We start from the raw sequence: 24,138 nt of genomic DNA, 5'->3' as shown, positions 1-24,138 counted from the left end.
TAGGTTTCCTAGTAGCTGAGCATTGTTTAAATGCCACAACCTACTTGAGTATTATTGTTGACCCCTTTTTATGACCACCGTGCACACATCCTCTGGTGACTGCTTCCGGCAGGTAACACATGTCACAAAGCTCAGACCATCTCAAACTGGTTTCTTGAACATAACAATAAGATCACTGTACTTAATCCAATAGAGCACCTTTGGGATGTGGTTGAACGCGAGATTTGAATCATGGATGCGTAGCCAATAAATCTGCAGCATATGCATGATATGACTGACGCTGTCAATATGGACCAAAATCTTTGAGGAATGTTTCCAGCACCTTGTTGAATCTATGCCATGAAGGACTAAGTCAGTTTTGAAGGCAAACGGGAGTCTAACCCCATACCTAACAGTTGCAAGTGGAAATGAGCCTATGTCATTGTACAAATCTACACATCAGTCAGGTATTCATAGTAGAAACATGTGTAATCTTCAACATTTAAATGCCTTCAAATAATTCAAACTGGAATTCTATTCATGTGAAGGACTCCTGCTTCCAAACAGCTCTACTTGTAGACCATCAGATCAGAGAACAACTCCTAAAAGCTTTGAGGATAATGTGTGCGCCTGTCTGGATTAACAGTGATTTTTTTTCCCCTAGCCACTCTCCAATGGTCCCAGGGCCTCAGAATTAACTTTGTACCACGCTAAATATTCCCATCTTCATTTGATTATGAAAATTCAGTGTTAGATGCAGCCCAAAAAGAAAAAGAAATTCAGTTGTATTTTTTCACAGTACAGTAACACATGAAAGTGAGATTTCAAAGAAACAACCGAGAAGCTTAAACAAAGGCAAGAAAAGCAAACATAAAAGGTATGAAAAGATATGTTTACTTTATTCACTGTGCCAAATCTAGAACTGAAAAGTAAAGACAACATCTCGCAGCAATATCTAGACATTGTTTTGTTCTGATATTCATCCATCGTAAAGGTAAAATGGTAAAAATGGCCTGTGATTTAAAGCTAATACAAAATTAAGGATCCATTTTTTTAATTTAAAAAAATCCATGTATATTCCCACGTATTTTAAAACAGGAAACATTACCTTATTATCAAGAGAGGAATATCAATTGATATGGTAATTAGAGATTTTTTGTCACAATAATATTATGGAGGCAACATGAAGTGATAATAGCAAATTATCACCCAGCCTCTCCACTATGTGTGGATAAGTGCCAAGCAGCAGGGAGTCTAGTGTTCACATTAACAGCATACCAATGTCGCAAATAGCCTTTACACCTTTACACAAGCACATCTGCTTTCTGACAACTTCCCAGTGCATCTTCCATTTAAATTTGGAGGGCTAGCATAGAGCAAAGAAATCAGATGTGAATCTCAGTAGATCATTTAAAGGTGTATTTAAAAAAAACCCTGATGCAAAATAGCAAAAAACAATCTAGAAATGAAATGAGTGAAAAATAAATACTGAGTAAGCAAGCAAGTAGCAGTGTAGCAGGTTCTTTGACCAAAACATAGTGTTACAAAGATAATACAGAATATTTACCGGATTCGAGCCTCAGCTTTAGTAGCTGCCTGGTTGTACTGTTCAGCCGTCTCCTTGTAGTTTTCAAAACTCTGCAGGCAAATAGACAAAGTAAGAAATACGAGAATGAATTCAACAGTGTTTCATGGCTCAAAAAAAAGCTTCTACGGAGGCTGCATTTAATGATACTAGAACTTGTTTCCAAGGCTTAGTATAACTTAATGTTCAGATCACACAATTACAAAACAGAAAAATCAAAACAGACTACATTAAAGTCCCCAAATCAAGTGCCATGAATTATAATCTACATAATTTTACCACAATTACAACTACCTTTTCCAATTTAGTACAAGCTTTAAAAGCCAGCAACGATAAGAAAAATGCATAAAACAACATTGGAAAATGTCACATTCATTAAATTAGTGACCTTTGAATTTTACAGCCTGCTTACAAATCTGAATGTTGATAGTCTGTTAGTACTTCGTGTTTTTCTTTCTCTCATGTGACAAACTGTGGCATTTAAATAAAGTTACATCACAAATTGATCTTGTAACTAGAGCCAGGTCGCATAGAGTACGCCTTTGTAATCAGTGGTCACAGTGCTAACTGTACAGCATCGTGGTCTAAATGAGCAGGAAATAGCAGAAAGTTAATAGAAAACAACCCCAAGTTGCCTTTCACACACGTTTTATGCACATCTTCCTGCTCTGTTTTCACAGGGATTCAAATGGACACACACATTCCTTCGAACCAGGCAGCTGTTAATATACAATCTGTTAAATGACTGGATATCTGCATACTTATATGGACCTCTATCAGTTATGTTGAGGAACTTTCCCGTGTGTGCTTGTGTGGGAAAAAGTCTCGAGTACATTTAAAATCATCATCTCAGTAAGACGTAGGATCACCTGGCAGGCTTTGCGTCGAAACCTCTGAAATACAGTTTGTCTAGAATACCCCAAACACAAAGCAAATCTCTGTAGCCAAACCTCTCGTACGCATTCAGTGAGCAGTAATCGCCATTTTAAACCAATAACCGCGGTGCTCCGGCTTTTACTTAATTATTCCCCATATTCCCAAAAGACTGGGTGATAGGAGAGGAAGATAATTGAAGTGATGGAGTAGAGAAGAGATGGGATCAAACACAAACCTCCCCCACAATCCCTAGTCCTCTACTCCTCCAGTGCCCCCTAGTCATTTTCTCATCTCATTATTTCAAGCTGATGTGCAGACATGCAATTTCTGATCTGAATGTCTGGTGTTGGAACTGAATCAAGTAATGTCATAGGCATCTTTTCCTTAATCCTATCTTTTAGTATTCACTACGGTGTAATAATCTGCTTCTCCATTATCTTCATCCCTGTTCTTTAAAGAAAAGATGGAAAAAAGGAGTCATAAGTCTTGTAAGGAGGAGGATATTTCAAATCAGCACCAACTTTGATGAAGTAGTGAAGCTGTAGGCACCAGATTTAGACAAGAATCACCTTTTATATGGGATTCAAAAAGATCCATTATAAATATGATAATAAATCAATTCAGCACATAAATTTCCTTTTCCAACCACAACATTTTCAAACACACCTAACAGTCGCTAAGACAGAAATGTGGACAATGCAGAGGTGCATAAACATGCTAATGTAAATGTAGCTACACTTTACCTCCCCTATCTGCCTGAGTTTATGTTTGGGCTGCACAATAACTCAAAATGTGAAAATGCCAAACATCCCCAGGTGTATGACTGCCAGTTATGCTTCCTAGCTGTGCTATATTGGATTATCCAGGACAGAACTCAGGATTAGACTCCTCTTGTCGCCATGTCTCTCCTTTGCCAGTATATGAATAGGTTTAAATACCATACCTTGACAGGGATGGGGGAGTAATAACTCCAACTCAAAGGTTTCAAGTCAAGCATATTTCATACCACCATCCTGTACTTTTGAAAGAAGAGACATTTTCAGACCTCTGAACTTCTGCTCAGATGTTTTATTAATCTACTAAGCATAAACCATCACTAATAAATGCCATAATCTGACAGTACTAGCAACCAGTCCCTGAATTCATGGACATTAAAGACTCATTTTTTGCTGGAGTGAAGCTACTACTTTGGTTCACCCTTTGGGAATATTGTGGTAAGAACTTAGTCTCCCATTAGTGGCTTAGCCCTTAGCCTCAGGTCAATGGGCTCAATGGACAGACTCCGAGGAAGGCTGAGCTGAAACTTGAAAGTTTATGGTTCCCTTGTGGGACATCAAGTGTTTGAGCCAAGATAAAAAAATAAATAAAAAAAATGATGTCTCCACAGGGGCTTAAACCCATGGGTGCCTCTGATTATGCAGGACAAAGAGAGCTGGGCACCAGAAAGAGAAGCAGCAAGTAGATGGTTTAAAGGTAAAGTGAACTTGTTGCTGACAATGAACCTTTTTTGTAGCAAACATTTTAACTTGTAACAGTGAGGACAGCACTGGTAGAGCTCATCTCCATCAAGTGTCCAAGTCAACTCAATAAAACAGATGCACAATAGCAGGACCTTCCTTAAAGGGACTGCAGACTTTAATATGCCTGTTTTATAAATACAGACTGTGTCGAAATGTTTGCTGTCAAAAGGGGTCATTTTTTGGCAAATCCTAAACGAAAGCTCGATCTTAAAAGGTTTCAGAGAGGTAAGGCAGTGGTTGATAGGTGACTGAGTGATGCAAAAAAATAAATAAAAAAAATAAAATAAAAAATCACAGAAACCTGCAATGAAAACAAACTTTTTCACTAGTTATGCCGTCACTGCTTGTAAAACATACTTTGAAACACTATATTTTACCCCTGCAAACTGTGTGCTCTTCAGAGATTGTCAGGAATTTTCCAATTTGGAGCCTTTCATGCTTCATTTGAACATCTTGTCTGTTTTTCTCCACACAAACCAAAGGAAAAACCAAGAGAATCAACATATGTGAATAAGCTAGGCAGGTACAGCTAATCCAACAGAAACTTTGGGGGGCTGTGATGCTGTTCAGTGGTTGTGTATACACACACACACACACACACACACACACACACACACACACACACGTTATTTTGTGTCTAATCAAGAACAAACCCCAAGGAATAGCCCTAGCTCAGCTCTCGTGACTACAGAGAGGAGGTAGCTCTATCACTGGCATACACACACTGAGATCTTCCAAGTCATTTCCACCCATGGGGACAAAAGCCCTATATGGAGAAGCAGAAAGAGGGGATGACAGCCCTCAGTGGGGGAAGGCAAGGTTTTGGGGTTGCTGGAAAGGTTCACGGAGGGGATTAGTGGTTGTGTATTAGCTTGCATACATGCAGGTGTGTGACTAAATCTGTGTTTCTACTTGAATTGTTGTGTTCAGATGATCCTTGAGCGTACACTTGTCTGAACACCCTCCAGGAGCTGTGGACTGAGATGGGCTGATGTCAGGATTTCGAGGGAGGGGTTGTTTCATGCGCCGTGCTTGGACGGAGGAGGATTAATTTTCTTTTTGAGGAAGCAGTCGACAAAAGGGGGGGTAGAAGGGATTAAAAGAGGTGAATTTTAAAGTGAGGCTTGTTTACAGAGTCACAGGGTATATTTCCACAAGACAGATATACACTACCTCTACACTGTTGAGAGATTAGGGAGGCATCCAAAAAATAGAGGAGGAGGGAAGGAGATTTGGGAAGGAGCAGAATTAGAAGATGCACTGGTATGTTCAGCCGGCGTTGCAGCGTTTGTGTGTTGTTTTGTATATACACAACATGTATGTGTGGAAGTTGTGCAATGGATTGTCCACAATTATTTCTGATATGACAGCATGCGCGCAAACCTGTCAGAGCCCACAAATCTACAAACTCCTGCACACAAACATGCACACACCGTTTTCACATTCGTGTCAGGAGTGAATTCAAACAGTCTCCGCAGCCCTTAGACAAACATTACAGCCTGTTATCATCATTCATCCCTAAGGCAAACTGGACACTAGAGCTTGCTTGTGTGTATTCTCACACTGGCACACACACAGTGTGCGCACAGTTATATACACCATTATTAACCTGTTAGAAAAATCTGACGCTAAGCCAAAGTAAAATGTTGATTCAGTGGAACGCCACACACAGATTACCAGTGGATTGTCCTTTATTTTATTTTATTTTTATTTTTTTTACAGCCTTTCCAACCTTTGGCTAACTCCATTTGCAATGTAAAATAAAATTAGAGATAAATAATACAATGAACCAATAAATAAAGCCCTGCAGACCTAGCCGGGTCTGAAGATTGTCAGTCTGCTGTGCATCAGCCAAATTTAAATCTGAAATTTGCATTTGAAATCATGCCTGTTGCATCTGTCAAGCTAAAAGAGAAAGCAGCTCAAGAATTGCTCCTTGGGTGCACGAGTTACCCATGCCATGCGTACTAATGGACCTCCATACAATCGCGGATAATAGCTTTTTGAACTGTGTGCCGATAACAGGCTGGATTCTTTTCAATTTCTCTGTTTTACATTGAGCTGCAACAATACCCAATCCTGTTACTGATAACATTTCTCAGTTCTAACATTTGACATGTCTTCACAGAATGTACAAAGGCTAAAGTATGGAAAGCCATTTAAAGACTTGATTGAATCAGTTGTGTCACAAGTGAGACACATTACTGTTTCAGCCTGTGCTTTGCATTTATGTATATAACCTGTGTCAGTCACAATTCAACTTTTAAGTGGCCATTTATTTCAGCCCCACTGGAATTTGCACCAGGTATGAGCGAGTGAAAAGAAAAAAGATAGCAAAGGAAATGGAGAGGAAGCTTGAAAGGAGAACTGGATGAATGGAGTGCTAGACTGGAAAATGAAGAAAAAGGAGGAGGAGGGTGGATGCCGGCTCAGGATAGACTGTCTGTTTAATGCACAGTCCATATAGCCTCTTTATCTCTCCCTCTCAGTACCCTGCTTTTTAGCTTCCTCATTCAAATGCAGGTCAGCTGTGTGCAAGTGAGGGGCGAAATAAAAAAAGATAGAAAACGGGACTGCAGCAGCAAGCGGAGAAAGATAGACCATCCTGCACTCTTCTGCCAATCAGTCTCTTCCGTCAAGTATTGCACCGCGTGTTGCTTGCTGCACGGAGTGCAGGGGCCCTCCCATTTAACTTGCCTATGTAAAAGGTTTTCTCACAGGCCTAAAGGAGGCGAGTGTTAGGGAGTAGATAAAGTAACCCTCTGCCTGATGGGTCTTGCTACAGGGAGGGAGAGACTGAGTAGAGGCGCAGAAAGGGAGTCAAGACCCCAGGAGTGTCTACCAAATACCTGAGGGAAAGCTGGGATTTAAGGAGGGAAACGGGACTGATGAAGGGAAGGGAAACTGGAGTAAGGTTATTTGCATCTACCGGATACCTTTTCATTTCCTTGTGTATTTCCATTGTGTATTTTGCTATCAGGTTATGTCAATGTAACCTTAAAGTTTATTGGACTAATTTCCAGTTCCATCTTTCTTTTTTAGTCTACTATGGTAACACTATAGTATTCACATTTCAGAAAAACCCTTATCTTATACTGGGCCTTAGTTCATGAACTGTCTGAAAAAAGCTGATTTAGCTACTGTTTCTTTGAGGCCAACTTTCTATGAGTTCTCCTCATTGCCTCCAGGCGGAAGCAGGTGCTTGTGGGTATTTACGTCATCGTTTTCTGACAAAGAGCTTTTGTAAACAAGCTGTAGACAAAGAAAAAAAGCTTTGCTCTTCTTTATTGGAATTAGCCGTCCCTCAATTAGATGTCGGAGCTGATATAAGATCTGGAAAATGGAAGTGGACAGCAAAAACATCAATAGCAAAGTTAACACTAATCACTTGCTTAATGTGGAACATAATGGTGGACTTAATCTTTCAATCGTAAGCTGCATGAAACTATGTCTATTTATGTCCCTGTTAATAAGTGCACATATGGGAAATGTGCTATAACATTGACTGACTATTATCTCACTGCACATTTTATTTATAGGGACTCTTACTTTAAATGTTTACAACTACAATACAAATAAAGCAAATTCAATATTTTGCTTTGATTTTTATGATTGCTTAAACAATATTGGAATTTTTTTATTCTGAGCACTCCTACAAAGCTTCATTTACCCATCCACGCACCCACTAATAAAAATGCTTTTTCCTATGCCTAAGGCCTTTTGCCCAACATTTAGACGCACTCTGATGGATGCATCTTGCCCAAGGATACTTTGACATGCAGACTGGGGGATTCGGGGCTCAAACTACTGACTGTCCAATTAGTAGATGACCCACTCAACCCTCTGTGCCAGAGCCGCCCCCTAGCTTGCTTTATGATCAAACGTTTGCTATTCGTCTACGTTTGATTATACATTTCCTGTGCAGAGCAAATTGTTGAGTCAGACAGAACATGTGGGTGAGGTTGCTTTGCCCACAGCCAAGAGACGGCCAGGGAAATCTCTCTTTTTGGCATCAAACAGATCCAAGAGTTGAAAACACTGATGGAAGCCAACGTTTACAGCAGCCTGACCTTTTGGCTCACATGAGATTATTTAAAACTTTTGTCATGTTTAAAATGAGCAGTCAAATTAAACATGACAAAGATAATGAACAGAAAAGAAATTCACTCATCCATTCAAACCCTGTTTCCTTTACATTTAATTATTCATAATTTTTCATTATACTTTATCATCGGTGTTAATTTGGAATTGTTCTTTCTAAATTTACTTTCAGTCCTTGCAGCATCTGCATATGCTTTAGAGTATCAACCAAAATCCTACGCCAGTGCAGCCTTACTCCTCACAAAGTTTACTGGGTACTTTGAAAGAAAGCTTTATCAAACCACCATTGCAGTGATTTTTACTGTGCACAATATCAAAAGCAAATTAGGTAGAGGGAAAACAACACACAATTCCTTTAAAGCACTAAAAAACAAAACAAAGGTATACAGTGATGAGAAAACAGAAAAGCACAGTGCATTGCATTAGGCAACTCCAGCTATCTGAGGAACCTCTTGAGTGCAGGCACATCAACAGAAAGTCACGCCTCTTATCTGCCTGCTGAAACTTTTAATTCATTTACATTCATATTCCGACACTGGTACGTGGGCTTGGCATTTCCAAGACAGGAAACAGTGTCTTGTATTCCACCAAGATGTTAATCTCTATGGAGAGTGAGTAATACTGTATCTCACTTAAGGATTTGTTTTGATATTCCTTATATGTGAAGTTGTCTTTTCATTCCAAGTCTACAGGATGTTTTTCATCTCATTAGTGAGATCGGCTGTTATACATCTAAAAAATGTAAATTCTTGTATCTTTCTAACAAACCCATCAGGGAACCTCTCCAGAGGGGAGAAACAAAGCAGAAAAACAAGGGAACCAGTGGACAAATGGAAAAGCCATTCAGGTGAGTTTTGGCTTCTTGTTTTAAACAGTATACTAATGTTAGTGTTGCCAATATTGATATGCAATAGCAGTCATGTTTATGAGATAAGGACATGGCTTTTACCTTTTTCTCCAGTATTTCCAATTGCTCCCTATAGAAGCTAGATATAGTAGCAAGCTCCCTTTCTTTCATCTCCAGGTTTCGGGCCTGCAAGAGAGAGGGAGAAAGGAAAGGGAAAAAGAATAAGAATAAGTAGTATACCACTTTTTAAATGACATGTGAAGACCAGCTGTCAATGACATAGCACTTTGTTTTATGACATACATGTGTAAATTCTTGGATGGTACTGGTCAGTGTTTATTGTGTCACATCAATATTGTAGTCTTGGGATCCGGTTTCATATAGTGTGCAAATGATTCAAGACGCACCTTTCTTTAGGTTTTGCTTCCAAGTTGCCAGACTTTGTCATTTTTAAATGGTCTCAGGTCTCCAAGTTTCTGAAAGTCTTTTTAGATTTCTTCTTTGGACATTGGCTTCTTTTTCACTGAGTTTCAGTCCAGTCCTTGTACCTGACTTGTTTGTCACTTAACAGTAATCTATGAATCATTCAAGTGTGAAAAGGTACCCAACTTAAAAAGAAAAACTAGAGTTGTGCCAACACATGACAGACAACTCAGCAAAGAACCAATTTTAAATTATATCTTTAGGCACTTTGTTACTAGCAGAATGTTCCAGTTGAATCTATGAAAGATACTGATGATAACACAGCTTGATCGCCATAAAAATAGTATTTTTGCACCAACAGGTGAGTCCCAAAGAGCTGAAAACCTGGCATATTTTTGCATGGTGGGTGGTGCATCCTTAAAAAAGGAAAAAAGGACAAGAAAAGACAAAACCAGAGCGAAAAACAACAACTACAACAAAATGTAGTAGAAGGCCTGAAGAAATAACTACAGCAGATGAACAGTATCTGAAAGTCATGTCCTTAACAAACAGGAAAACAAAATCCAGCAAAGACCTGACACAGGTCCTGAGTGATGCATTTGGACCTTTGGTTAATCCATCTACTGCTCACTGATGTCTCATCAGAAATGGTCTCAATGGAAAGGTGGCTGCCAAGGAGCCATTCTTAAAGATGGAAAACAGGAAGAAAAGAGAGGTTTGCCAAATATACAAGAACTAGACTGAAAATCAGTGGCAACAGGTCTGACAGTGTGAGGAATCCAGATTTTTGTTTCAAATAGTTGTCACTGTGTATGCTGAGGTCAGGAGATGTCCAACAGAGTGTGTGTAGAGCAGTCTGTAAAACACAGACATGGTTTGGGGATGCATTTCAGCCTGTGGTGTTAGGGATCTCGTCCAAATTCTGAACACAGAAAAGCATCTTCAGATCTGCAAAGTGTCTGATTAGCGATTGCTTCATTTTCAGCATAAAATGAGCTCAAACACACTGCCAATGCACTAAAGTCATAAAGTCAACATTATTCAATTCTATTTATATAGGACCAATTCACAACAAGAGTCACCTGAAAGTGCTTTATATTGTAAGGTAAAGGCCCCACAATAAAATAATAAAAATCATAAGTGAAGCAGTGTGGCACATCTTGGGAGAATGGAACAAAAGGCAGCAAACATCCAAAGAAGAGCTTTGAATGTCCTTCAAGAAGTCTGAAGAACTATTCCTAAAGACTACTTGAAGAAATGACAAGAAAGCCGCGTAAGAGAGTTCAGACAGTTTGAAGAATAAAGGTGGTCACACCAAATATTGACTTTCAAGCTTGTTGAAAATGTAAAAACACCTTTTTCTTTGACTCATATACTGTATTTCCAAGTATTACTGCAAATTTCAATTAATCACTGCACCAGCTTCCCATTTTTTGGAAAAAAATAAAGAAATAAAGTGTGGCTCATCAATTTTGGATCGTATTGTGCATTTTTGTGTGTGAATGGGTGGATGACTGAATGTAGTGTGAAGCGCTTTGGGGTCCTTAGGGACTAAGTAAAGCGCTATACAAATACAAGCCATTTACCCATTTAGGACTGAATGTGTGCTCATTTAAAGACTGCAATGTAGCGCTAAAAGCCTCAAGACTTTCAGCAAAACCCCGAACTGGAAAAATACAGCAAAATATCAACTCTGACTACACAGTCCACCCACTGTAAATCAAAGTAGGAATACACGGTTACTCACAGTAACCATCATGCAAAATAATAGTTTTTAAATCACAAAATAATCCCGTCAAATAATAAGACAGACAACATATATATGCCACTTGTTACTGTAGCTACAGAGTACAGTATTTGGAAGTACTTGCAGAGTCTAGTTTCGCTAGCACTGGAACTGCACTGGAACTGTTTTGCCCACCGTGCAATCATAATCTGAGTACATAACTGATCTAATATATAGAACTCAATACTGATATAATATTGCACAGTTGTAGAATTGCCGGAGCAAAAGAGCCACAGGCAAAAAACACTAACACTTTTTTAAGTTACACTTTCCAGATTTTTACCAAGAAAATGCAAGCCAGACTACAAAAGGCACTCCATCTATTCACTGCTAGTGAGCACACAAAACATAGAAACCTGCCCTTTAACAACACATTTAGATATGGGGGATACACAGATAGCACAAGGAGAACTTTCTAAGTATCCTTCACAAGTTTATAGTTATGTATTTTTCCAGGAACATGTATGTGTTCTTATCTATACACTACTTTATTTATATAGTTTGATGAAAGTCTATGATTATACACATCTACATCACAAAGTAACACACAACAATTAACAACAAAACAGCTATTTAAGGTTATGTCCATGCATTGTAACAAAACTTACAAAACTATTCAGGTAGCATGAGACTGGGACAGCTGTGGCAGGGGCTGACATGGCGTCGCTGGCGTTAAGATGAGGTGAATGGCTTTAGCCAAGTTTTGACAGGCAGCGAGGTGGCAGATTGGCTGTAGGAAGACCCATAGTTTGGGCCATGACGTAGCAGCATGCAAGCAGAGGAGGACAGGAGGCAGACGTCAAAAAGATACACTGAAAATGAGCTTTAAATCAGCTTTAAGTCAGAAATACCCATGCATGGTGGCTGCAAAGAAAATGCTTGTTGTAAAGGAGAACTGTTATGGAGTCACCTTCTTTTAACTACTTGAGAATTTAAAGTGAGTCGATATTATTTCATATTACAAAAAAAAAGGACAGAAAATAACTTCTTTATAAGAAATACTGATTCAAATAATCTTAAAAGAAGATACAGTGGTTAACTGTAGCAAAGGTGTAAAGACAAGTGACAAAAGCAAGAAAAAGGACTGTGCAAGTAAGGAAGCAATGTCACAAATGTCACGCAGGCACACTACAGATCAGGGTTGTTTAGCCATGCCTTGAGCTCAGTGTGTGATATTACTGGATGTTATTCACTGAGCCAATTTAAGAACCTCTGATCACAACATTTAAAATGGAAAAAGAAAGATACAGTGAATTGAATAAACAAACATGGCCTGGAACATAAAAGCAAGAAAGTGTTTTGCTTGGACAGTCACTGACTCATTTAGCAATAAAAAGGTACGGTGCTCTTTCTATGAGAACATGATATTCAGAACACAGGCATTATACAGTAATAAAACTAAGGTGAGCTTAAATTCAACTGTTGCTCCAAAAACCCTGCCAGCTGGTTGAGGACCCAAGTGTTTACATACATATGTTAAAGGTTTCATCATGCAGCAGTTAAAAAACCCAAACAGCTGCAAAATCTTAATTGCATATAGATAGTCAAGTTGCATCAGCCTTAGAAGAGTTAGCTAAACGAGCACGCTGTGCATGAGATGGTTGAATTCTCTCTACCTGTAATCTATAAAGGTGAACGTACGGTATGTGTGTCTACATTTTAAAAATGAATGCCAATTAGTGTTCATGAAGGGCATTTATGAATGCAAATTATATCTAACCAATATGGGTAATGAGTGAAGCAGTGCTACAACAGTATGAACACGACATGGTGCATGAACACAATGTAAGTGGCTGCGGGTGCCGCAGCAAAAGGCAACCATGGGCCCTGGATTTATAGAGAACTGAAACAGAAAGACTGTATTACACACACACACACACACACACACACACACACACACACACACACACACACACACACAGAGTGATGGTGTAATGATGACTGATTACTGTACTGAGTTGTGCATTAGCGAGAGCGATATAGATCAGATGGAACAACAACATCTTCCCTGACTGATCTACTGATCTTCCCTGCTTTTTGCTGATATGGTGGGTACAACCATGCAGACGCACACTCTTACGCTGAGTGACATCACATTTATTGTAATCCAATCTAATCTCATCCTAACTTAACAGTCGCATGTATTCCCAAGGAACACATCTGTAAATCCCTATACTGTGCTCACAGAGCTTTCCCTTTCTACACTGACGCTTAAGGGATGTGAGTGTATATATGTGTTTGTGAGTAAAATCACCTCTGCCAGCAGCACAGATGATGTGTAATTTTCTAGCTGAATACCTCCCAAAGTGTTGTTGTGTGGAATGGTGGCGGCAGCATACTCACAGCTTCGCTTTAATGCACAATGAAAACATGACATTTGAATAGAGGAGAGAGAGTGAGAGGAGAGAGAGCAAGAAGGGAAGAGCAAGAAAAAAAACAACGTGATTTTAAAAAAAAAAAAAAAAGAGAAAAGAAGCAGGCACTAGCGATGGTGGTGTTGCTTACCCAGGCATCCAAATCTGCAGGCTGGGAGGGAGAGAAGGAGCAGGAGTTAGTTAGACAGTAGAGGATATAAGAAAGGCACGGGGTTGGAGTAGATGGTTAAAGAGACAAAGAGGAAGAGCAAACAACCAACAAGTATATTATGAGAGTGAAGGAAGGTGAGGTAGAGATATATAAAGAAAGGGGGCGAATGAAAGTAGCAAAAAGCAAGAGAAGAAAGAAATGAAAAGGATCAAGGACAGAACAAGGTTAATACATCACACTGCAGAGCAAGTGGTTAAGATTTAAACTTAATTTGCCAGATATAAAATGTCACCCGAGATGTCATTCTAGCCTTCAAACGATGGCAAGTTTATTTATATGGCACATTTCATTTACTCATAGCACTCATAATACATCCAGTATATTGCAACATGGACTCTCTAACCAAGTAACTTTATATCACAAGTGTCAAAATCTTCATACATGTTTTTGGATCGAAACAAGTCTCACGGTCCTCACTACCCTGTCCTGACCACCTATATGCCCTGTTTCACTTCACTGCCTTGTATCTCATGATGTGCCTTGATTTTTTTCTTCAGTTGAGAGAGAAGAGATTATCTTTACACTTTTAAAAGAGTGTAAAAAAGTAGAAACCACAACATAGAGTTGGTAGACAAAGTATGCAAAAATGGACCATGTGTATATCCTGTTCTTATGCTCAATAATCCAGGTAAGTGACTTCTTCAGAGACTGAGAAGTCTCTCTGGCTTTAAAAAAAAAAACAAAAAAAAAAAAAAAACACACACACACAAAAAAAAACAAAAAACCCACAACAACAACAACAACAAAAAACAAAACAAAAAAAACCCAAAAAAAAACTACAGATTATTTACTGTTAGTTTAAGCCTCAACTTTTAGTTTTAACAATAACAGTTCAATTGCAATTATACATGTGTATGATTACTGTTTGCTTTAAAACCTCTTAGTAGGCCAGCCAAGACTAGCTGTTCACCAGCTGTATTTATATGATCATTTATAAGCCTCAATACGAGTCTTTACTACCATAATAAAATCTTATAATACGGCATATTCTTGAATATCACCAAATCAAAAACATTCTGTTAAGGAATTTGAAGTGCTACCAAGTACCGCCAGTCTGGCATTAGACACGGGACAGAAAGGGCCAGACTAGAGCAGTAGGTGGCTCGAATGTTGCTATGCCTCATAAAGACACCATTCAGTTAAATGAGGTGAACTCACAAAGCCATTTGCGGCAGAATGCATGTGTGTGTTGGGTAATCCGTGTAACGGATACAGCCGATGCCAGCTGTTTAACCTCCCTGCTCTTCAATGGCTGGCCCTAAACCAAGTATGTGTCTGAATGTGACTGTGTTTGTGCTGTGTGTATGTAGACCCCAGCAGTGCTCACAGGAGTGTGGCGGTCCCATTTCCATAGATGAAAGACTTAGAAGATAGGTGAAGGGGCTTGTTGTGATACAAATGCAGACAAACTCACACCCAAGCAGTTTGGTGCAGTTCATGGGCCATAGCCCACATAGCATTTCAGACGCATCCACTCATTGTTTTCCAGCTCCGAGCTCCCTGATGACCAGCAGTTAGCAGCCTCAATGTGAACATTAAGAGTCTGAATCCACTGAGCTAGCAATAACACAGCCAAAGAAGAATTCCAATTAGACTAAGGTTAATTCCCAGGGAACCTAGATCAAGCCAATACATATAGAATTCACTGTGATCCCTCAGTTAACAGAAACACATACAGCTGGTTTATAACCGTCTGCAGATCAGATTATGTTTGTATGTAGATCAGGCCAACAGTTTAGGAATATTCCTTAATTATTAGACTGCAGGTAACTGTACCAACAACATTTCAAATTTAAACTTTAACAAATTTTAAAGTTGCTCTTCTTACTACTGAATCGTTTGGCTAAGGCAAAGTTAGTGTCTGTGCAGGAGGCAGGACACGTGACGTTCACTTCCTCACTGTGAATTCTCCAGACAATTACCCGCGCTGTTCTCAGACGTGTGCAATCAGATATCACAGGGAGTTTATGGCGGGGAGTGGTAGGGTTCATTTAAAGTCTGATCAAACTGTTTCAGACATTTCCAATTCTGGAAAAAACTTGAATTTTTTTTTTGTTATTTGCTTCTTCAGCTGCATTGATTTTACTAGATGCTTTTTGGTACTTTTGAGTCTTACAGAACAAACATTTGGATCATTCCTCCCTAAAGTCCTCCTTCAGTCTTACTTCCATGTCTCAGTTGAACAGCCATCTTCTGGTCATCCCACAGTATCTGACCTTGCCATTCCAAAATCTGAATTTTCATATTTCATCAATGTATTTTGTAGATAGTGAATCTACAAGTTTTTATCCATCTTTCATGTGGTTTGAGTTGACAGCCCTAACAGTCTAATGTGAAATTTCTTTAAACCCTTTTTAAATTCACTCCTTCAATAATTGAACGGCATCCAGAACCTGAGTTAGCAAAGCAGCCCCAAACTGTGATGCTTCATACAGCATCCTTCACAAATGGGATGAGATTCTGGAGTTGGTCTGCATTGCCTTTTATCCTCCAAACATAGGATTATGCATTTTTGTCTCATGTGGGCAAAGAACAAAGTGGTCAGGAAGTTTTGTGGAACATCCAGGTCTGTGGCAAACTACAGACACACTCAAATGTTTTTTTGGAAAGCAGTGTTCATTTTTGTTTGAGTCCTTCTACTAACATTACCCTTAGAGAAGTAAAATTTGTACAGTTGTAGAGATTTATGCAGGGTGTTTTTGCTTTTACACCTCTTGGGGTTTGCATGTTGTGCTCTTGGTCGTTTTTCCAGGACACTGACTTCTAGGGAGAAGTTGCAGTGCAAGGAAGCAAAATAATGACACCCCCTCCACACAACCACACCAATTTAATGGATCTCAATAGATTTGATTAATCTATGCTGAGCTGAATTGTGTTTGCTGGGTGTATCATGAGGGTCAACAGATGCTTCATTTAGACTTGAAATGTTAGAGCAACACTGTGTGTGTGTGTGTGTGTGTGTGTGTGTGTGTGTGTGTGTGTGTGTGTGTGTGTGTGTGTGTGTGTACACACGTCTGTCTCTCTGTGGGAGTTAAAAACTGAATAACAGTGGCAGAGAATGTGACACTTCACTAAGAACGTGCGTGCACATGCGTGTCAAAATGAGACCTTTTGGTCTGCAAAGCCACCTCACATGGTGAGAAATGCTTCCTTGAAAATCAATTATGTAAATACTGAATTATGCAAATGGTACATTTGAATAAATCTGTGTTTGGGGAGAAAAGATTTTGCCGTGGTTTTATACTCGCAGTCAGGAGAGGCGAGAGAGAAGATGAGGAAAGAGGGCTAAAATGAGGATTAGGCTGGAGAATGTCACTGGCAGACACAGTTTATGCAGTTTAACTCCTGATTTGGCTTTTTAATTAGGGAGAAAGAGGTGGAGAGGAAGAGAGAACGGCACCAACACAGACAGAGAGGAGAAAATAAGGGCTAATTCAGTGACAGCTTTCTTCCTGCCATCTCAAATGAAGTAAGCACATTCATCACTTGTGCCAATAATAAACACCATGGGTAAAGCTAAGTGCTGTCACCCCACCTCTCGTTTGGTTGTTGCCATCTTCACTAAAAATCTACTGGTACTGATGAAGAGCATTTGTATGAACTTGAGCTTACACATGTCCATCACTTTTAAAAAGACATACGTTACAATCTGTACAAGTCACTGACAATTTTAATTATTTATCACTTTTTTTAATCGTTTCCCCCCTTTTATTTAAATAAAACTCCACTAATTCAAAATGTGAACCAAACAATTTATAACTGGGTTAATTTTTATTTACAGGGAGCAGCAGGGGCATCGTGCACCATTACTTGCCCTCTCCAATGAATAAGGGCAGATACATCAAACAATGAGTAACAGAAGCCAGAGGCAGTGTGTGATGCGTGTCAAACATTTTCATCCATTGTTTTATAAAAAAACTCATTGACACTGTATTCACAGCTGCAGGTTGGAGTATTACATCCATGTCACAGTCACAACTAATATCCCAAACATACATTCACATCAGTTCTCCAGAAATATCTTAATTTTACAAAGTTTGCTTCCTAAAACAGTAATTGGCTACCATACTATGATTCTGTCATAAATCAAGTCTTTTTTTTTTAATCGAATAACAGAAAAACTGGACACTACATTAGATACACCTTGGGCGTACTGGGTCAGAGCCCCTTTCACCCTCAGAACTGCCTTACTTCTTTGTGGCCATTTGAATATAGCAAACTCATAGTTATCTTTAAGGGATTATAGCGCAACAGTGACACATTATTTGCAATAACACAACATAAGTCAAGCACAAAGGTAGCTTTACATTTATTTTAACAGTAACCAAAGGCACTTAGTTAGGAGATACAAACACACAAACACCCACACACACACACACACACACACCCACACACACACACACACACACACCTGTACCCTCATACACACAATAATAACATGGACTGAACCACCACTCACAACCACTAGCACTTTATATAGCCTCTGTAGAAATTATCCACATATCTCACATATCTTAACTGCACTACTGTATAATTCTGTGTAAATGATCATTCTGTACAATACGATAATTTTTAATTCTACAACTGTTTATAACCTGCATAGTTCACATTTCTGTATCTCTCATATTCTGTATAGTTTTTATTTCATATTTATATCCTGTTCATAGCCTGTACTTCCTACAGCCTGTACATACTTCTAGTTATAGCATATTCATAACATACCTTCATACTGTGTACATTATTACATACCATAATAGACCCATTTCTGTAATATACTTACATATCTATATTATTGCTAATATATATTTGTAATATATCTATATCATGGCTAAAGCACTTCTGGATGGCTGCAAACTGCATTTCGTTGCCTTGTACCTGTGACGTGTGCAATGACAGTAAAGTTGAATTCTATTCCATTAACCTCCCACCTTCAGATGGCTGCCCCTCCCTGAGCGTTGTGCTGCCAGAGATTTCTTCCTGTTAAAAGGGAGTTGTTGTTTTTTTTACTTACACTATGTCCACTCATCAAGTGCTTGCTCAAAGAGCGATGGTTTGATTGTTGGAGTTTTTCTCTATTATTGTAGGGACTCAAGCTTACAATATAAAGCGCCTTGAGGTGACTGAATTGACCTGAACTGAATTAACCTTCTATCTTGGCCAGAGCTGAGCAATATTGTCACACAATAAAACTGAAAAATATTTTCTACCTGGGAAGCTGTATTTCATGGTCAAGCTTTTGAACCAGCTGCGTAGAACCCTGCTTTAACACCACGTCACCTCATCAGCAATTTTGATGAGTTGGAACTGTTGATACAATCCAACTGTTGTAGCACAAATCTAGACTCATGAGACCAGGCAACAATCTTCTACTGCCCAACTTCTGGTGAACCCAGGCCAACTGTAGCTTCAGTTCTTAGCCGACTAGAATGGCACCTGGTGTGGTCTTAAGCAGCTGTAGACATTGTGCTCCAATGTTAAACATGTAGAGTTCAACAGAGATACTCTTCTTCATACCTTGGTTAGAAAGAGTGCTTACTGGTTTGAACTTTAGACGCATTGCAGCATCGATGTGCTGTCATGTGATTGGGTGATTAGGTCTCTGCATTAATGGGCAGTTGAACAGCTGCACTTGACAAATGTGGCCATTGAGTTTACATCTTCTATAACAACTGGACTGAATTTACAATTCATAGTTGATACACAAAAACAAACAGCAGGGGGTGTTAGTAAGAAACAGGGTGATGTTTACATACATGAGCATAAATCCTCAGCCTGACATCTGTTTATGAAGTACATAGCTGCATGCAGCCACAAGAGACACGTGAAACCAAACATGAGAACGCACACACAGTGTACTACAAACACAAAAGCCATGAATTGGTTAGTCTAGCTGTTTGCTCATTAAATGTGTGTTGTCGTCACATAGCTGGGGGAGGTTAAATGAATTAACACTTCATCATCAGCCTGCTTTGCACCACAGACTGTCACAGAGACAGAGAGTGAAAAAGACACTAAGATGAAAAAAGTGAAAGGAGGGATTGAGGTAAAATGATGCAATTCAACTAAAAAGAAAGAGGCTTTGTTGGAAAACTGGGGAATCGTAAAAGAAAGCAAAAGAAAACCTTACCAAATGATTCTGTCTTGAAGAGTCTTTTCATCTTATGAAGAATAAGTTTTGCCTAAATAAGTAAATAAATAACTAGAATAGATTTTGAATTTCATTTTCTTTGACTCCTGAAATTAGACTATGTTCTACTACCTGTTTTAAAATGTGTTCTCTGGTAAACAGAGCCAAGATTCAATGTTTACTCTTTATCATATAAATCATTAATATTATTAATAGTATTAAACGTTAAAGCTGCAAATATAATTTTCTTAAGTAATATCTTGGTAATCTTGAGACTTCCACATGAAGCAAAAACAAAAGCTAGAATCAAATAAAACTTTCACATAAAACAAATTCAGGGTCAGCACTCCTGCCTTTGTTTTTCCTCTGTGGAAGCTTCAGCCCAGTCAACCTAACATTTTACTTTAACAATTAGCAAAAACTCCTAAAATTTTTAAAACCTTTGACTCATACTTTGAGTGTTCAAACATTAATCATTATAGCCTCCTATGAGAACAATTATCTGAGAGGAATTATTTTTTTTCCTGTGGATAATAGGTCTTGTCCAGCCGTCTCATTACATCACAACCACTCTCCTGGAGAGTGGAGAGGTATTCCAGTCCTACACATTTGTCCTTTGAACTGACAGGATTTGTGCGAGGCGCTCACTCGCTGCTCGGCACCGATCAAAATCTCCTCATCTGGTGAGCGCTCTGCTCGTCAGCAATTACTGTTGCTTTAGACGATGTACGGTGCGAGTGTGTGAGCGAGTGAGAGTGTGCACAAAGGGCTTAACTGCTTTAACATGCAGAAAAGATGTCAAGTCTGTGATTACACTAGCTGATAACAAGTGGTTTAGCCGTGTGTGAATGTGTGTGTCTGAATCGCTTGTACTTCATCCTCAGTCGGCTTCTATAAAACGCCGTGTGCACCTTCACAGCACGTCATTCTGCTGGACTCAAACGCCTCTCTTATGGTGAACCCACTCAGTTTCAGTACAAAGTCCTCTCAATCCACTGCAATATCTACACATGCTTTTCCACAAGCATTCTTTTTATTGATCAAGTATCTCCTCTCTCTTGTCATCCTCCTGCCTCTGTGTCTTTGGCCAATAACCAGGCCTGGCTATCTAGTCAGACAGTCATAGCGAGACGTCTTCATTTGTAAGGGCTATAATAATAAATTATCTTCTATCTGCCTTTCAGCTACTACAGTCTTTCCCCAACTGTGTTTCTCTACTTCTGAGCTCTATGGATCATCTTTAGCCTAATGCTGCCATTTTCTACCACAACCAGCCATCGTAACAGTCACAATTACTTCTCAGGCTACTATAATGGGTGGGTCAAGACAAAACGAATGGTGGTAGACAAAGAAAAGCAAACACATTGAATGTGACTGCATCTAAAATGTCAGGCTAAATTAAATGTTGGTGTTTCCATAAAGATTTCTAGTCAGGCAGCCAAAAAAACAAAACAAAAAAAAAAAAAACAAATGTGGAAAGATAAATACTGAATGAAAGTACAACCTCAAGCAGTGATCACCTGATCTTGTACACCTACAAGATCAGATAATCTGCTCTATAATCATGTGAAACTATTGAATTAGGTGTAGGTTATCTTGCCTTAATGAGAAAGTATCCCATGAATTAGAGCTGAAGCCACACGCTTGTTGCTCGATTCGTATACTTGAAGTAATTAGAACAGACAGAATAGCGTAGCCACAGGCCAAATCAGCAAGGAGGTATACAATTCCAGGCAAGCATATAAATGAGTATGTTAATAAATAATATCCTAACGCTTAGTGTATGTAATCACAGAGATAATGGAAACAGTTAATTAAAAGATAAAGGTTAAAGTAATCAATAAAAGTGTGGCAATGTGCTGAAACAACAGCAGAGAGATCTTTTGCAGAGAATTCTACTCAGTAATGAGACAAATGTCTTTTAGACTTAGACAGCAGGGGGGCCTGCTGGTTAGTGAGAACATCTTGTAGCTGAAAGGCTGCATATTCAGTGCAAAACACAACATTTCCAGTCTTGTCAAGTGTCATCTCCGAGTGTTTCTACACAGCAGCTGGGCAATACTGTTAACATGTGTGGCATCAACCCTGTGGTCTGAGTGTTTGTCATCTCAGGTCTGACTTTAATGAATTCTGTGCTTTTCACCCTGGTTTTCATCATCGGTTTTCTGGACAGTGTCAAATGCTTCACTCTGAGTCATCAGTCACACACACACACACACACACACACACACACACACACACAGGGCAGATAAAAAGATGAGACACAGAGGAGGAGGAATAAATGCTGGAAGAACATGTTGCCCAGGAGCACATGTTGCTGTGCAGAACACACATTCATCCTTCTTTTAATCCTCCGGCTAACCAAACATGCATCAACAGCGCCATCTAGTGAAACTTTACTGGCTTACATCCTATTATGTCACCATGAAAAACGTCCAAATAGCAGGCATATCAACTTATAACTGAAAATGGAAATTACTTAGAAATATATGTTAAAGAGAAACAGGCTGCATGTTGCTATAAAAGGAAACAAAACGACTAAAGACATCAAATTCCTAGAAGCATCGCCTCACAGCAACATTTACATTTTTAGACTTACAGAACTACCTGCTGCAGGATTTAAATCTATAACCCACAATCTGGTGAGGGTGTTAAAAGGAAGGAGGAGGTGTGAGAACAGGAGGACTGACCAAACGGGCGCATCACCTCTTATCGCACACACTTCAGCTAAAACTGTGCTACCAACTATATTTCCACATGAAAAAAAAAAGCATTCTTTACAGTTCAACAGATTCAACCAAAGCTTCGCAAAAGCAGCTTTCCTGTTGGCCATTTGCACTACCATTATTGTACATCTCTCAAGCTATTCTATTCCTTTATTTATATTTTCCACTACTACCACTATTCTTTTTAGGTTTCGTTTTTATGTATTCCCTGGCGAGTGCTTCATCTTTTCTCATTTTTTCTTTATATGAAGGTGAAAGAGAAACAGAATTTTGATTCTCTCGAATGTCCTGTACAAGAAGCAAATTGACAAAAAAATAAATAAATATTTGACCCTTGAATTTTGTGGGGGGGCAGGGCTTCTTCTTGTTTTGTAGAACACAAACGAGTCGTCATCTTTAGTGCAAATATAAATTCTACACTATAACATGCAGAATTATAATAATACAAACACTTTCAAGAACGACAGAAAAAGCTCAAAAGACTGATCAACAGTAAATTCTTATAAAAAGATTCATAGCTGGCACTCAGTCTATTTGTTCTTCTCTCCTAAGATTATCTTCATATATATCAGTGCCTTTAGTTTTTATTAGTTCCTTCATAATATTGTCACTGAAATGGATCCATCTGGAACTCTGCTAAGCAGATCTGAATTAGAATAGTATGAGCACTCATGTTGCTGTTTATCACGATTTCTTCACTGGAGACAGCAGATAAAAGAATGCTTTTAATATACAGGAATACAAACATTCACCCGTGGTCCACACACAGGTATTAAAGTCTATTCTTCACACCCTTCCGGCTTCTGAAATTCAATAGCTTCAAGCAGATGCTTGTTGTTGTCTGCATGTCTCCGGGTGTTAGATGCTCAGCACTGAATACCTGTGCATACTAATTGCATTTTACTTGCAGCAGAAATGACACCTCTGAGGTGGAGAGAACAGGCAGGGGAAAAAACAAACACAGGAGGTGCTAATGAAAGAAAGGAGAGGAGAAGGGACTAGGTGTTAATGTAACGCGTCGTCTCTTCTGTGTCTTCACTCGTGGTGTAACAGTTAAATATAGTCTCAGAATGAGACAGGATGACACACTGCAAGAGCCAAGTTGAATGCACTTCTTAAGAGCACCTTTGTAGGTCGGGTGAGAACTTGGACATGGTGAAATATGAGTCAGAAGTAGGAGTAGAAAAGAATCCAGCACTGTACAGAAAATAAACTTTGGAGGAGTACACAGATTCCCCACATCACCTGATACACATTAAAAATAAATAAACCCAATTTGAAAGCATCATCTGCCCCCAAAAAACCATTACAAATGTATTTTAAGGGTAATATCTTCAGATATTAATAATAGCCACAACTGTGTGGTGGTGGGGTACGATTAGGGTGGCAAGCCAGTACACTTCTAGTGCCATTCCCAATCTTGATAAATGGGGATCTGCATCAGGAATGGCATCCGGTGTAATATTTTTGCCATAGAGAAGATTCATAGATGTAGTGAAGGAGGATGTGTAGGAACTTGGCGTGACAGGAGGGCAAGAGGATGAGATGGAGAGAGTTGATCCACTCGGGTGATCCCGACGAG

The 24,138-nt window shown here is 39.1% G+C and overlaps 1 protein-coding gene across 2 annotated transcripts in view; it reads right to left on the bottom strand.

Moving 5' to 3' along the window:
• Positions 1-24,138, bottom strand: part of chchd6b (coiled-coil-helix-coiled-coil-helix domain containing 6b) — a 53,613-nt gene that overhangs the window by 23,930 nt on the left and 5,545 nt on the right. Inside the window, exons 5-7 of one of the 2 annotated variants that reach the window (XM_082533327.1) lie at positions 13,623-13,643; positions 9,011-9,094; positions 1,547-1,617 (exon numbers count right to left, since the gene is read on the bottom strand). In XM_082533327.1, the coding sequence (XP_082389453.1) occupies positions 1,547-1,617; positions 9,011-9,094; positions 13,623-13,643 (176 nt within the window). The remainder of the gene's footprint in view (positions 1-1,546; positions 1,618-9,010; positions 9,095-13,622; positions 13,644-24,138) is intronic. The other variant, XM_082533328.1, reaches the window with a different exon arrangement.

Source organism: Aulonocara stuartgranti (assembly GCF_965226115.1).
Source record: "Aulonocara stuartgranti genome assembly, chromosome: 5".
Taxonomy (NCBI): domain Eukaryota; kingdom Metazoa; phylum Chordata; class Actinopteri; order Cichliformes; family Cichlidae; genus Aulonocara; species Aulonocara stuartgranti.
The sequence above is the reverse complement of the archived record's forward strand: the minus strand, read 5'-3'. Positions and strand labels throughout refer to the sequence as shown.